This window comes from Balaenoptera borealis (genome assembly GCF_965194805.1).
Source record: "Balaenoptera borealis genome assembly, chromosome: 16".
Classification (NCBI taxonomy): domain Eukaryota; kingdom Metazoa; phylum Chordata; class Mammalia; order Artiodactyla; family Balaenopteridae; genus Balaenoptera; species Balaenoptera borealis.
The window spans coordinates 44887452-44902765 of NC_138872.1; the positions used below are offsets into that span (position 1 = coordinate 44887452).

A 15314-nucleotide genomic window follows, 5' to 3' on the forward strand; every position below is an offset into this window, starting at 1 on the left:
GAGACCTTAATTTGGAGGAACCTGAGACAAAAGAAGTGGCCTTTGAGTCCCGAGGCCTCAGTCTGTCTCGGGCAGGAATGCTGAATCCCCGCCACCCACCAGGCCCTGAGGTGAAGCCCTGAACGTTGGAAACACAGTTGTTCTCCCAAATTGTACCCAACACCACATTTAAAACAGCCTATTTATTTTTTAAAAATCTAATTGTGGTAAATACATGCAACATCGCCCATCCAAACCATTTAAGTGTATAGTTCAGTAGTGTTGAGTATATTCACAATGTTGTGCAATTGATCTCCACAAGCTTTTCCTCCAGTGAAATTAAAACTCTATCCATTAAAGAATTCCCCCTCAGACACACCTATTTTTTTTTTAATTAATTTATTTATTTTTGGCTGTGTTGGGTCTTCGTTTCTGTGCGAGGGCTTTCTCTAGTTGCGGCAAGCGGGGGCCACTCTTCATCATGGTGCGTGGGCCTTTCACTGTCACGGCCTCTCTTGTTGCGGGGCACAGGCTCCAGACGTGCAGGCTCAGTAGTTGTGGCTCACAGGCCTAGTTGCTCTGTGGCATGTGGGATCTTCCCAGACCAGGGCTCGAACCCTTGTCCCTTGCACTGGCAGGCAGATTCTCAACCACTGCGCCACCAGGGAAGCCCACCTATTTTTAATGATTACTTTCTTTGAGGGAGTTTTATCTCCTGTTATCATCTCTGTTTGTGTACTTCCTTCTCCACATACCCCCATCCCTCCTCCGTCTCTCTCCATACACACACCTGCATATGCACACCAGCACACACCTGCACACACGTGCACCCACAGACACATGTGAACACTGCAGCTTCCTTTGAAGGCCTTATTGTCCTCACCCCTCTAGATCTGTGACCACTGTTGACATTTACATAAAAAGAAACACAAATCCTCCCAATTCACAGAACCCCCAAGGGGAAGACTGCTGCTTCTGCCAGGGGGTCTCCCAGCTGCGTCCCCCTCATCTCCCACCGGTGACCCATCCACTCAGGACCCAGGGAGAAAGGGGCCTCAGGCCAAAGGAGGCTTCCAGAAGGAACCCGTGAGTACCCACTGCATTCAGCCCTCTGTGGGGCGGGGGGGGTTACCAGATCAAAAAGAGATTCCTTCCCAGGGGTGTGGTGGGAAATGGAATCAGACCGCACCCCACCCTCTGTGCTCAGTGACAAATGTTCCTTATTCCTGGGGGCGGGCCATCATGCTGGCCAAAGGCAAGTGGCCTCCCGTGAGGCCAGGAAGGAGGACTTGGTCCCGCCCATCTTTCGTTACCACCTAACCTGAATCTAGAAAGCAGAACAGCAAGCAGGGGGACATGTATGAGGCAAGCGTGCTGGTGACGGCTCACAGGCCATTGCTGCTTCACAGACAAAGGAAGGGATGGTGGTAGGAGCTCCAGAGGCCCTAGACATCCACACACTTCTTCTTCATCACGGTGAAATCACTGTGCCACGGGAGTGCGCCCACCAGAAAGGTGCACATTCGTCTCTGAAAAAGACCACCACCACAGCAAAAGTCAGCAGTGTGCCAAGAGGAAGAGAAAAAAAATGGCTCTGTTGCCAGGTGTCAGCTTAGGATGCTAAGTGTCAGCTTAGGAATGTGTTGGAAGACGGGTCGTCACCCATCAAGGACTGTCCCCAGGAATCTGCTGGCTGGAGGCTGCAGAGCTTTGTAGCCACCAGCAGGTAACTGGAGGGGTATCTGTCCCCGTCCCACCCACGGATAGACAGCAAATACTAATAATCATCATATTTTGGTGGGAGATCAGATGTAACCTTGATTTTATTTTTAATTCTCTTTAATATTTTCTACAGTGTAGATTGTATGCAATTCTATGCCAGGTATAAACTAACGTAAGCCATCTTAATAATCAAACAATGCCTTTTGTTCTAACAACAAATATGTCAGGATAAGAACAATTTAGAGGGTTCTAGGGCCTAACATATCTTTTATTCCAAAGACCCCTTCTCTCCCCTTCAAAATGTCATTGAGGGCTTCCCTGGTGGCCCAGTGGTTCAGAATCCACCTGCCAATGCAGGGGACATGGGTTCAAGCCCTGGTCTGGGAAGATCCCACATGCCACGGAGCAACTAAGCCCGTGAGCCACAACTACTGAGCCTGCGTGCCACAACTACTGAAGCCCATGCGCCTAGAGCCCGAGCTCCACAACAAGAGAAGCCACGCAATGAGAAGCCTGCCCACCGCAAAGGAAGAGTAGCCCCTGCTCACCGCAACTAGAGAAAGCCCGCGCACAGCAATGAAGATCCAACACAGCCAAAAATAAATAAATAAATAAAATTTTTTTAAAAAGCCATTGAAATGACAAATGAAATATTCTATGTGCGGGTGATAGACGGATGAGTGAGGGGAGAGATGGAGAGATAGATGAACAGGTCGGTAGCAGTCCTGGAAAAACAGCAAAGGGCATCTTCAATAATTGGCTGGAAACATTGGGGCATTTCAGGAGTTAAGAGGCAAACGGTGTCAGAGAGAATGGCGTTAGGTCTCCGCTGAGTTCTGGACACACGCAAAGGAGTATTATGGGGGCCTCATTCCCCACAAACCAACAAAATATCAAGTCAAAATATTTTTATAGGCAAATTACATCAAGCCTTGAGAACCCAAAGCTCTTTTGGTCTTTAAACTGATCCAGATCACAGGAAAAAATGGAAAGCCCCCATTCTCATTACACCAGACCACAGAAATTCTGAAACCAAAATATAGCTGAGAAATAAATTATAACCCAAACTTACCTACTAAATAGCCTTAAAAAAATACCAGCAAATTAAAAGCAGCTGCATAGTAAACAGTTACTGTCTCTAATGCAGTGCTTTTCAGCGTTCCTGTGACATGAAGTGTGTGGATGTCAGTACCGGGACATTCTGATTCAGTAGGTTTGGGATGAGGCCATGGAACGTGTGTGTGCCCGTGTGTGCGTGTGTGTGCACGTGAGTGCCTGTGTGCACCACACGCTCCAAGTCATTCTCTAGGGAAGTTTGACTGTTTAATATATAAAAGCAAAACTCCTAAACGAAAAGTGGCATATCGATCCCTCTGTATTCTAAGAGACAAGGGCGGACACCACCCACGCCACTTCTCCCTTCCAGCCAGGGCCCCACGGAGTGTCTCCACAAAGGGAGGTGACAAGAAGAAGGGGCTGTCCTGCCATCAACGAGGTGGTGACTGGAGAACACCCTCCCCATGTGCACAAGCACGTCCACAATTGGCCTTCAGGAATCACACCCCGCACTCAGAGAGACCCAGAATTTGCCATAAAAGAGGTGGGGATGCCAGGTGTGCATGTCCACAGCAGGTTCAACAAAGCTAATTGGGTCAGAGGAATAAGGGTAGTCCCCTGCAGTGTCCTTGTGCAGCAGTCGTCCAGAAACCTTGCTGAAGATGCAGATTCCCCCAACAAGCCTGCACACTGGTGACCTGTGTACCTGTCACCACTTTCAGTCAGTGTGGATGAGAACTAATCACGCCATTCAAAGAAAGTTATATTTCTAGAAAACCAAAAAAAGACACGTGCTCCATATTCCAGACACGTAAGGATGACTCAATATTAGGGAATCTATTATTTGAATTTATTATAGTAATGGGTCAAAGAAGAAAAAATTATTCAATACACTTGGTAGATACTGAAAGAATAATTGATAGAAGAAAACATTCCTAATTTAAAAACTAACTCTTGGTAGAGAGGGAGTTGGAGGAGCTTGAGAAATCAACACTTGGTACAGTACTTAGTAATAAGGTATAAATACTGAAGAGAATCCCATTAAATCCCCCAGGAATAAGAGAGAATTCCCAGCATTACTCCTCTTCAGCATTATTCCAAACACTTGGAAAGAAAGGAACAAAGTTTTCATTATCGATAAATGTGTGCTTTAAAACGTGTGCTTTAAAACCAAGATGGGCCATGGAAACCTTACAGAGAATAAAAGAGCTTCCTGAAGACAAGTTTCCTTAATTCTCTTTAATATTTTCTACAAAGACGTAAAAAGCGACAACGTTCCCTTATCCACAATGCTCCCAGTAGAAAATATAAACTTCAACCAACCATACTTGTACTACCAGGAAAAGATAAACAAAACTAACATAAAAGATAAGATGGCATCAGACACGCTCCCTGCTTGAATGTTTGTCCTTGAAGGGCCTCTATTCTGCTGGAAATGATGGAATTTGTTCATGGCGAGCTCACAGGGGCAGTTTTAGGCTCCTGTCAACGGGCCCTTGTGGTTCCCGTGCAGTAGCTGCATGGAGCAGTGGTTCTGAGTATGGTCGCAAGGCCAGAGCAGCAGTCCCGGACCCCCAGCCTGGGGAGCTCGTGAGGAATGCCAGTTCTTGGATTCCTCTCCAGACCTACTGAATCAGACTCTGCAGGGGGAAACCCCGCCATCCAGGTGTGTCAAGGCCGCCAGGTGATTCTGACATGGCTCACTTGGAGGACCACGGGTGTGAAGGAAGGGGCCCACCTTCAGGGAGCCCGGGGCCTTCACCAACCTCAGAGGAAGCCCTTGGATGAGCCCCGGGCACTCCCACCCTGAGTCAGAAATACAGGCTGGAGGCCAAAAGCCCCCAGGCCATGTCAGCCCTCTACTGAGAGCCTGGGGCTCTTCCCTGACATTTGTGGAAACCATGGCTGAGCCTGGGAGGGTGGGGACACCACTTGGCCTGGTCACTGCTTAATCTCCAGCACCCAGAATAGCGCCAAGCGCCAAGTAAGCTTTGATGGGCGACTGAGTGAATGGACTCCCTTTTGTGCCTTCACAAGGATGAACGACTGTGGGGCTGGCAACAGCTGGCTGGTGCATCAGGGTCCGAGAGGGCAGACTCCCAGTGAATGTGTGTTAGCAAGTTTTCCTGCACCAGGAGCCTGGAGGGATGGAGTCTTTGCAGTAAGAGTGACCTTGACAGCATCCTGTCCCTAGGACAAGGGGTCCTCCACATCCTGCTGCCCTGCCCTCTGCTCTGAAGGCCACAGGGCTGGCCACTTCTGGGGCGAAACACTGGGACTGATGCCGACCTCAAGGAGAGGGTCTGTGTACCCCAAGTTCTGCCTGGGGCTCAGAGCAGCCAAGACCATCGCAGACAGTTAGTCTGTCACCTACCTTTTCCAGTCTGAAGTTTTCCTTAACCACGCAGTTTTCGTTACCGTTTGGAAGCTTTCTGCAGTTGGTGCGGGCAATTTCAGCATCAATAAAGTATTCCAGACGATCTGTGACCTATTGATTAGCAATCATGCAATTTTGTTCAAAAAAGCTTTTTCTACTTTTTAAAAGGTTCAGCTAACCCTTAACAAATTGCTCTCCCCCTCATTCTCTCTCCCTGTCTCCTCCTCCCCTCTCCCCCTCTCCAAACATATCTTTAGGGGATGGCCTATAATGCCCACCACACGCTGATACTACCACGTGGAGCTGGATTCCCCGGGGAAGGCTCCATCCAGCCTGGGGCTTTCTTGAAGGCAAGACCTTCTAATTCCAGGTCCTGGGCTCTCCTGGGCCCGGGATATTACCAGTTCACGTGTGCCCCATGGGAACAGGCCCCTCCACCACATAGGACCCCCTCCCTGAGTCCCTTCCCACACATACCCCCCTCAGATTATGTCATCTGAAATCCCCTGTCCTTTGGGACTTCCCCACCCAAGGCTCCTCCACCACCCCAGGGGCCCACGTGGCCGGGGTTTGTCTTCCTGTTCTCTAAGTGTTTAGGAAGCAGAACAGCAGTGATTGACAGAATTTGCTAACAATTGAGTGAGGTAAAGGCTGCTCATATGTCCGTTTAAAATCTGCTCCCATCTGGTTTTAAAAGATTACAGCAGGATTTAGAGATGGCCAAGCCCGCCACCCAGAAAATCCTTCTCCCATCAGCTCTTGGAATCACAGAAGGAATAAGGGCCGTCCTTCTGCAGTGGTGTTCCAGGCTTTGCAGGTGGGGTCCCTGGCCCGGCAGCTACAGCATCACCAGGGAACCTGATGGAAATGCAGGTCCTCAACCTACTGAATCAGAAACTCCAGGGGTGGGCCCCGCAGTCTGTGCTTGAACAAGCCTCCAGGTGATTCTGATGACCAGTGAGGTCAAAAAGAAGATGACAGCAGGAGATGAAAGGTGTGTCTGCAGCTTGGGTCCAGGTTCACCTGGACTCACGCTTTTCTGCCAGGCCTTCCCTCACTGCCAACTCCAGCCTTTAACGAGGTCATGTGACATTTATTTTCTTTCCAAAGAACTAACAAGGGTGACTGGACTGTAGTGGGAGAAGCTGGTTAGCCAGCTGGCGGCCGACCCAGGGCTGAGACGGGGGCGTCGGGCACTAGAACGCACACCCCTAACAGCCGTCCCCGCTCCTCCAACCTCCCAGAGGGCCCGGCCTCTCTGCTCATCCGGCCACAGGAAGGAAGAGGATGGCTGTGTGCTGATTCCAGGGAAACGGGAACCTGAGCGCTCACACCCCTTTCTGGAGGTGAGTTAACCAGAGTGACAGATTCAAAGCCCATATCTGATCATATGGATCCCAAGAACTCCCTGACCTAATGTTTCTCTGGCTTTTCATCCTCCTAAGGTGGCCTGAAAGTCTTGCCCACAGCCTACGAGGCCTGGCCTGGCCTGGTCACTGCCCACCCGTCTGGCCGCTCACACTGGCTCCCTAGGGTTGCTGAAATGGGCCACGCTCCTTCTTCCCCTCCCCCGCACCCTTAAACACTCCCCACTCCCCTCCTGCGGCAGATGCCATGGGTGGGGCCCCAGGCACCCACCCACGCTGTCACTTCCCGGGGCTCCCTGTTGCCAGCAGGAGCCAAGGGCTCCTGGAGCAGCTCGTAGCCAATGACAGGTGAGAGTTTGTGGATGAGGAACCCAGCTCCTCTCCTGCAGGTGGCCCAGCTCGGCGGTGCTGCCCCCTCTCCCCAAGGCCCCAGGGACCCTGAGCCCAGATGCCCTTGGTGGTCACCTGCTCAGTGGCTCCCCTGCACTGGCCACTTCCCTGCCCCCTCTCAATCCTCTCCAGGCTGCCTGGTGCTTCCTGGATGGCCTCTCAAATAAACCACCTCACTGGAACACTAGCACTAGGGTCTGCTTCTGGGGACCCGCCAGAAAACACTGCCCACCAGCCTCCTTCCCCTGCAGCCCATCTGCCCTCGGGCTGCACCTTCATCTCTCCCTGGGGAGGTGGTGCTCAACCATGACTGTGTAGGGGACCCAGGTCCCACCAGCTGTCTAAGGAAGCCCCCTGACGCCTGGCCCCGAGCACCACGCCACAGACAGCATCCCAGCTCTCAGGCCTGGCTTGGCGGCTTGTCTTCTAATTGGTCCCCTGGCTCCCTAAAGGCTGTGATCACTTGTGTCCATCTCAGCCCCATCTAGAGCGGCTGGCACAGAAAGGCTGCATGCCCATGATGAATGGGTACCAAAGGGGAGAACTGTGAAGGGGGTGTGGAAGTTACAGGACCCGGGAGCCTTAACTTCAAAGGGCAGCGGGGTTGCCCCTGTTGGAGTGTGCAGCCATCAGCCTCGTGTGCTGGGAACACCGTGTCGATGGTGCACTTGTTCCGGGAGGTGGGGTCACGTGTAGACTGGCCCCGCCCCTGCCAACGGAGGCAGTGTGGAGTCCAACACCTGGGGTAAGTCTTTCTCAATGGCCTGCCTGCCGACTCTCTTTACAACTCATCCCTGCAAACCTCCGGTGCAATTATGCCCCAACCACCCGACTGAGGCTGCAAGTCAGCGGAATTTCAACGCCAAGGGCCTCTTCTTGGACTTGGCAGGCGGGGCCATGTGGAGCGTCACCCACATGGGAATCAAGCGAGCAATGTCTCCCAGCCTTGGGCCACCTGAGGTCCTGCGAGGAGGGGTTCTGTGGACAGAATGTCTCCACTGCCGCTAAAGAAATGTAGGACTGACAGAATGAAGGAATCTGGGAGGAGGCACTTTATGAGCCTATCTATTTGATATCAATCCACATTCCATGGGACGTGGATAGATTGAATGTCGCCTGGGGCTGCATCATTACAAAATATTCATGGCGCTCAACTTGTCTCCCAGCCTTAGCAAACACGGATCACAGACGTGTGATTTGCAGTTTGGGATTTAACTGAGTTCACAGGTTGGGGCCCCTAGGACAGAGGTTGCAGCATGTGGAGAAAAGACGCTGGGCGTGGGGTCCGGCGCACGAGTGTCCAGAACCACTCGGTCCCAGGGATGCTCACACACCCACTCTCTCAGCCTGGCTTCAGTCTGTGCTGCCAGGAACAAATATGCAAATTGGGAGGAAGCACCCTTACCTGCAGCTGGACCTGCAGCACCTTGACCACCTGGAAGAGGCATTTGTCCTTGCTCTCCTTGTTGTATTCCTGCATGGCGAACCACAGACACTGCTTCACGTTGCCACTTGAGGTGCTGATGGCCCTTAATTCCCTCAACACCTTGCCTGTGTTCTTGTATAGGAATGTGCTATTCCACCAGGACCACCGGGATGGTTAGCAGGAGCAGGCAGGACCCCCAGAGTCTGGTCATGGTCCCTCCTTCCGGGGGCACAAGTGAACGCCCTCGTCCTCCCAGGGCTGGAGCTGTGGGTGGGGTGGGGTGGGGTGGCCGCGGGTGCCACTACAGGTCCAGAGATCTTACCCTGAGAACATCAGCCCAGCTGGATGAAGACAGAACTGTCAGGGTCACCTGGTGGGACTCCCCCTGTCTTCCAAGGAACCCTGCCCACGAGAAGCCAGTTCAGGAGTCCCCCCCACCAGCCCCTCTCCTCCTGGGTGGCTCTGTGGCTCCAGGGAGAGAGCTTAGAGCTGGCGGGCCCGCACCTCCCCTGCGAGCCTCTCCGCCCACTCCTGTTTCTGTGTCTCAGGCCTGTAAGATGCGGCTGTGAAGGGTGTCACTGCCTTGAGGTCTCCTGCCCTGGCCCTGTTTCCAGTCTGCTCCCCCTCCTGTGGAGTTGGGTGCCCTAGCCCAGGGTTCTCCCACAAACCCAGCACTTTCAGCTGCATCTATGCCCTGGTCTGGGGCCTCCTCGCTCCTGAGCCCTGGTGTGTGGTCACCTTCTGAGTCCATGCCCTGCAGGGAGCTCCCACTTTGTGATATAATCCCACACCGGTGACCCTGTCTCAGTGAGGGCACCTCTCCCCTGCCGGCCACTGGCCCGTGGTCCTGGCAGCTCACAAAGCAGGCAAGCCCCTCCTGCTTCTGCCCTCGGGGCGGAGGGCCCACCCACGCCGTGACCCTGGCTTCCTAAGTGTCTGGCCTCTGACTCCCTCCTCTGGAGCCCCAGCACCGCCCTCTGCTGTCCCGTCCTCCGGGGAGAAGTGGCCACAGCCCACCCTGCGGCTCAGGCCTGCACCTTAGTGGGAGGGGGCGTGGGCACCCCTGGGCTCTTGGACGTTCCTGGAGGGACAGAGAGGTGGGCATTGGTCCCAGGATGTGAAGGTTGATGGGCTCCTGACACTGGGCCATGTATGGGAAACCACAGCCCTGCTGCATACATCCGGCTGCTGGAACCACTGCTGGGTGGGAACCCTTCCTCCACGTTGTACTTAAACTGTTGGAGGTTTGGTTGTTTCTCATTTTCAGCTGCTACAAACAGTGCTGTAGTGGACAACACTTTTCCAGTATCTTTGAAAAATTACGCAAGTATTTCTGTATAATAAAAGACAGAGAGAGAATTGTTGCAAAAGCTTTACACGAATTTAAATTTAGTATAAACGGCCGATTGCCGGTCACTTACTAGTACAGTTGACTCTTGAACAGCACAGGGGTGAGGGGCGCCGAGCCCCAGTACAGTCGAAAATCCACGTGTAACATTGGCCTCCCCCGAAACTTAAATGCTAATAGCCTACGTTTGACCAGAAGCCTTACCAATAACCTAAACAGGTGATTGGCACATATTTTTCATATTCGATGTATCATATACTGTATTCTTGCAGTGAAGTAAGCCAGAGAAAAGAAAATGTTATTAAGAAAATCATGAAAAAGGGGAAATGCATTTACAGTCCATATATGTATTTATTGAAAACAATCCATTTATAAGTGGACCCGCCCAGTTCAAGTCCGTGTTGTTCTAAGGTCAACTCTAATGTATTCATGATTTTTGAATTTTACTGCATATTAAAAGCACCAGGGGAGTTTAAGAGGTTCCCACCTTTAGTAAATATACAAATGCATTATGATATGAATAAAAGAAGCCTATTACGTTGACTTAAAAACTAAAGAATTCTCAACAATGTTGGAAAATGCTTATAAAAAAAAGTGATGCACAAGATGCAAAACACTAAATATGATCCAATTCTTCATAAATAAAAATGTGTTGTGAAAAAATGTAGGAGAATCTTGACCACACTTTGATCGTGTGTGCCACTGCTTCACCCTCATCCCCGGCGGCCCCTCCCACTGCACCGAGCACCAGGCTGGCACCCCACCTGCCCTGCCGGGCACAGCCTTCTCTCGGGGGCTTGGGGTTCCCCCCTCACCTCCACACAGCTGTTCATCCCGGCTCATCCCCCTGCAAGTCTCAACACAGACACCCCCCAAATCTCCAGGGCCTCTCCCGGCTCCGGTTTTTATCACCCTGTTTGTTCCTCTGTGTCACCCATCACAACCTGCAGTTAGTTACTGGTGAATATCTTTGTTGCCTGTCTTTCCCCACGAGAAATAAAACGGACTTTCTAAGGGTAGGGAATTCTTCCTGTCACTCATCACGACGCCCCCAGAACCTGGAGCCAGGCGGGACACAGAGAGAACGTGTCAATATTTGTGGACTGAGTGAGAAATGCTTTTGCTTTGATGAAAAAACATTCATTTCTGACTTTTCTTTATATTGTTTCACGTTTTCTATATTATATATGCATTACTTCAATAATTAGGAAAAAAAGGAAAATAACCTTAGCAACGGTATGATGGTACGTAAATAAAAACGGGGTTAGAGCGAAGGGCAGTTCCTGTGCTCATGGCAGAAGATCGAAGAGGAACCGGGCCTGAGGCCTGACAATTTGTTCACCTCTAGGGATTTAGCCACACATGCCCCTCTGCTCCTGGGATCAGGAGGCCTCAGGCACCATAGCACAAGGTCTGACCCAGGGGAGACCCCGCTCTGGGGGCAGATTAAGCTCCAGAGCCCACAGCGGCCTCTTCCTTGGGCTTCCACGTGCCTCCTGGGATCGGGGCACCTGGTCCCCCTCCCAGTTCTGTCATGGCCGAGAATGTAAAGCAGACAGGCCATCTCCTACGCTCAGTGGTTCCCACGACCCAGGGAAACAGGGGTGAGGGAGGGCCCTTGGGAGGGGAACCCATGCAGGCTGGCAGGCTCCCGAGGCCCCACTGGGCCCCTCAGGCCGGGGGGTCATGGAGGGCAAACCCGAAGACCCAACCCGGCAGATGCAGAGCCCTCTTCGAGGGTCGTCAGTGCATGGAGTCCCCCACCCCCATGTCCTCCAAGGCTGGGCTGATGGAGTAACCCCACCAGCTGCCCCTCAGCCCTTTCCCCATGAACTACCAAGTTCAAAGCACCTGCTGGACTTTTGTCTGACTCTAGGGTGCGTTTGAGGTTTTTGTTTGCTCGCCTTTTTTTTTCTTATGAACACTAGTTGCCCAAAGTCACCTTAAACATCATCTGTCTTGGTTTGTGGCACTCCTGGCATTGGTTCACGTGTAGCTGTATGACGCAATGGACACCCATGAATCCATCACCCAAGCCGAGAGCTGGAATGTTATCAGTCTCTGACATGTAGTCCTCAGCTGCCCTGTGACCCCACTCTGGATGTTGCGCTTCTCATCCCTGCCTTTACTCAGAGCTCCGTCACCAGTGTCCGCAACCCTGACATGCCCAGTTCTGCTGGGTTTTGTACTTTGGGAAAAGACGAGTATCCATCATGGCACATGCAGCCCTGGGACCTGGGCTGTCCATTCAAGGTTATGGCACCAACTGTTGCACACGGAAGCACCACTGTGGTCCTCAAGCCCTCCCTGGTTAAGACTAGCTCATCTGCACACTTTGCCCTGACTTCCCAGCCTCCCACTGTGGTGGGCCTGGCACATGGCTGGTTTCCACCTGTGCCGTGGAGGCAGAGTTGACAGTGTCAGGACGAGGTGTGAAGATTCCTCCTACTCTCGGGTGGTCTCTCAAGGTGAGGGGTGCCCTGGGGGCACCTAGCCTGAGAACACGTGGTGTGGGTGCTCCTAGCGTCCAGCAACCTGGTCTAGGAACTATTAAAGGTCCAGCTGTTTGGAAACACCTAGTCAGGGCCCCAGAACAGGTGGAACAGACCTGTCCCCACTCCAGGGTGAGCCCAGCTGTGCTGATCTGAAGGGAAGCCACACAGCCACGCCTCCAGGTCAGCCTCAGACCCATGACTTGATAATGGACTCTTGCTGTGACGCACTGCTGAGGTCAAGGGGGGTTTGTAGTGCAGCATTTCTGTGCCAAGAGCTGATCAGTACACCAAAATTCACCAAACTGAAGTGATATTTCTAGGGTTTGGATATTTTGTAGAAATATGTGGTTACTGTTGTTGATTTTGTAAAAGAACCAAATATTATGCCCCTAACACTCTCATAAGCCTTTGAACTTCACAAGCATGTGCAAACACACACACACCCCAACAGCATGTTGATATTACCTAGAAAAGTTTAATTCTGGGCAGCTCTGAACATAATAATCCCCCTATCCTGCACACCTGTCAGGAAGGAGTAATGCTTATTGCTATGTGTCACTGATATTTTTGAGGCTGCTTCTTATGCAGCAAGAGCTAATTGATACAAAATCTTTGCATTGTGTCTTCCTTTAATTTTGGAAAATATATCTCCATTATTTCTTCAAATATTTCTATCTTTTTCCTTTTCTCTTCCTTTGGTGTTCCTAGGTTTGCAGTTCTACAGATGTTTGTACTTCAACTTTTACCCTTAAATCACCCGACTTTTCTCTCTCTTACCTCCTCATCCTTTCCTGCTGCCTCTGCACGCATTCCCCAGTGCTGAGACTTGGATTAAGGAGGAGTCTCAGCATGGGTATCCCAAAGGGCCCTGCTTCTCCAAACCAGGTAATCCCAGAAAGCAGTTTGTGTTTTGTGGAAATCAAGAATTTCTAAAATACATGTCCATTTTTCTATTGTGTGCTTGTGTGTATATTTTCACTTCCTACTGATTTGGGACGACTACTGACTAGGCTAAATCTGGAGCGGTTCCTCCAGGACACGGTGACACAGGACAGGCCACTCCTGGTTGTGACTGACTTTAGGGGGTGGACCATCAGCCCCAACCTGCTAACGTGGGTTCGCCAGTGACAACAGTGGTGGGCATAAAATTCACCAGCCCCACCAAGACCCTCACACGGCCCAGGACCCTGAGCCTCAGCTCGGTGAATGGGCCATGGTTTTAACCCCATATTCCCAGAGAGTGGGAGCCAGAGGCAAGATGCATGCCACAAACAAAATATCCTCACTGCGGTTCACACACCTCGAAATATTGGGCTTCCTTAGAAACCATTTCCCAATCTTGGGCACAAGTGCCAACCACCTGGGGACTTTGTGTGTTTCTGACATCAGGTAGCAGAGATGGGGGGAGTGGGTCTCTAGGAGATGAGTGAAATGAAGCCACTGGGGTTTCCAAGGTAGAAAACGACTGACTTATAATGAAACAGAGTAGATGGCAGGCCTTCCCCAGGGGAATGGGGGTTGGGCTGAAAGTGCTCACCTATGAGCAGAGCCCGCCAGCCCTCAGGGCAGGGCTGTTTTTCCTGGGCCAGCCTGCGGCCCAGAGCAACGACCCTCAGAACTAAGAGCTCTAAGCCAAGGCTGGGCAACAGGCTGGCTCTGCTGACCATAAGACTCACGCTGTCAGTGTGTACATGCCCCTATCAGGGCGTGAAGATGTTACAGATTCTACACACAGGCTGGACAAGGAGCCAAAGCTGACCCAGGCCGCTGTCTTTGTGACCTGCCCAGTGGAGCTGTCCTCAGTGGTCCTGGGAAATGCTGTCCCATCAGCACTGATGACCACTTCAAGGGAACCAACTGGCCAGGAAAGGACAGACTAACCACCATGGACAAGCAGATCAGATCCCTGAACTCAAAAGGTGGAGGGAAGACCCCTCAGCCTCTCCGTCTGAAGTCCTCCTCCAGACAGCGTCCCATGGCCTCTCTGTCCCACTTAGGGCCCCACGCCCCCATCACTCGGCCCCTTCAGGGCTGCCCCCACCAGGACCCGGGAAGAGAGGTGCTCATGGGGGGCTCTGTCACCTCAGAGCCTGTCCCAGGGCTAGTGATCGGTGTTGATGGCCATGGAGGCCAGGCCGGGTGCCGATGGGGGAACACAGGGGTCAGGGAGCAGGAGGGGAGGGGGTGACTGAGCTGCCATCTTCTGAGCTGACCTCAGAGGCCCTGAGAAGATTTCTCATCAGTCAGGCAGCTCCAGGGCAGATGCCCTGATGGGGATCCACAGAGGACAGAGCCTTCTGTCATCTTTGTCACCCACCTCCCACCCCTGTGCCTGGGCATCAACCCAACACCACCACCGCAGAAGGGCCACCCACTGTGAATCTGGCCTCAGAGATGGACACAGAAGGGACACAGGTGGCTGTCGCCTGGCAAAACCGTCTGGATTCCTTTTGAGTGGAATGGATGGGGGCCTGGAGAGATTGGAGAATGAAGGAACAAAAGAATGGAAGAATGGATGCATGGATGATGGATGGATGGATGGATGGATGGATGGATGAAAGGAGGGATAAATGGATTGATGTATGGATGCATGGATGATGGAAAGATGGACGGATGCATGGATGGACAGATGATGGATAATATATGAATGAATGAATGAATGAATGAATGAAGAGTACACACACCAATCATGAGGACCCTGCAAGAACCAGGAAGGGCACCCTCCCACGAGCTGAGGAGTTTGATTGACTCAGCACCCGGCACCCACAGCCAAGGTGAGGACAACAATGGTAGATTCTCCATCGCTTGTCACTGGCAGCAACATCCATGGAAATAAACCATCAGGGAGAATGGAAAACTGACAGGGACCCAGAACGTGCTCTGAGATGCCTTTAATTGCTCTGGTGCCACGCAGACCTAGGACTCCAGACCCTCATTCTTCAGGAGGAGAGGAGCTGCTGTGGGAGCCGGGAGCTCCTCCCCCCATTTCTGCTGGCGGCAGGTGCTGTTCAGGAGGGTGAACTGGGTAAACCATGGCCGTGAGTCCACAGTGATAGTGCAGCTCACCTGAAGAAAGTAATTTTATGTACGACATAAAATCAGAACAATGTAACAAGGAGAACACTTAGCAGGAAGGACTTACCAGGAGCTCAAG

General features: G+C 51.9%; 1 protein-coding gene across 1 annotated transcript; it reads right to left on the minus strand.

Annotated features, from left to right (window-relative positions):
* Nucleotides 1-1129: 1129 nt before the first annotated feature.
* Nucleotides 1130-8528, minus strand: LOC309613497 (cystatin-8-like; the record flags this gene model as incomplete). The annotated part of the gene is given in 4 exon segments (XM_082360346.1): nt 1130-1508; nt 5132-5245; nt 8297-8467; nt 8469-8528. Coding segments are annotated over 4 exon segments (429 nt in total). The 3' UTR covers nt 1130-1424.
* Nucleotides 8529-15314: the final 6786 nt, after the last annotated feature.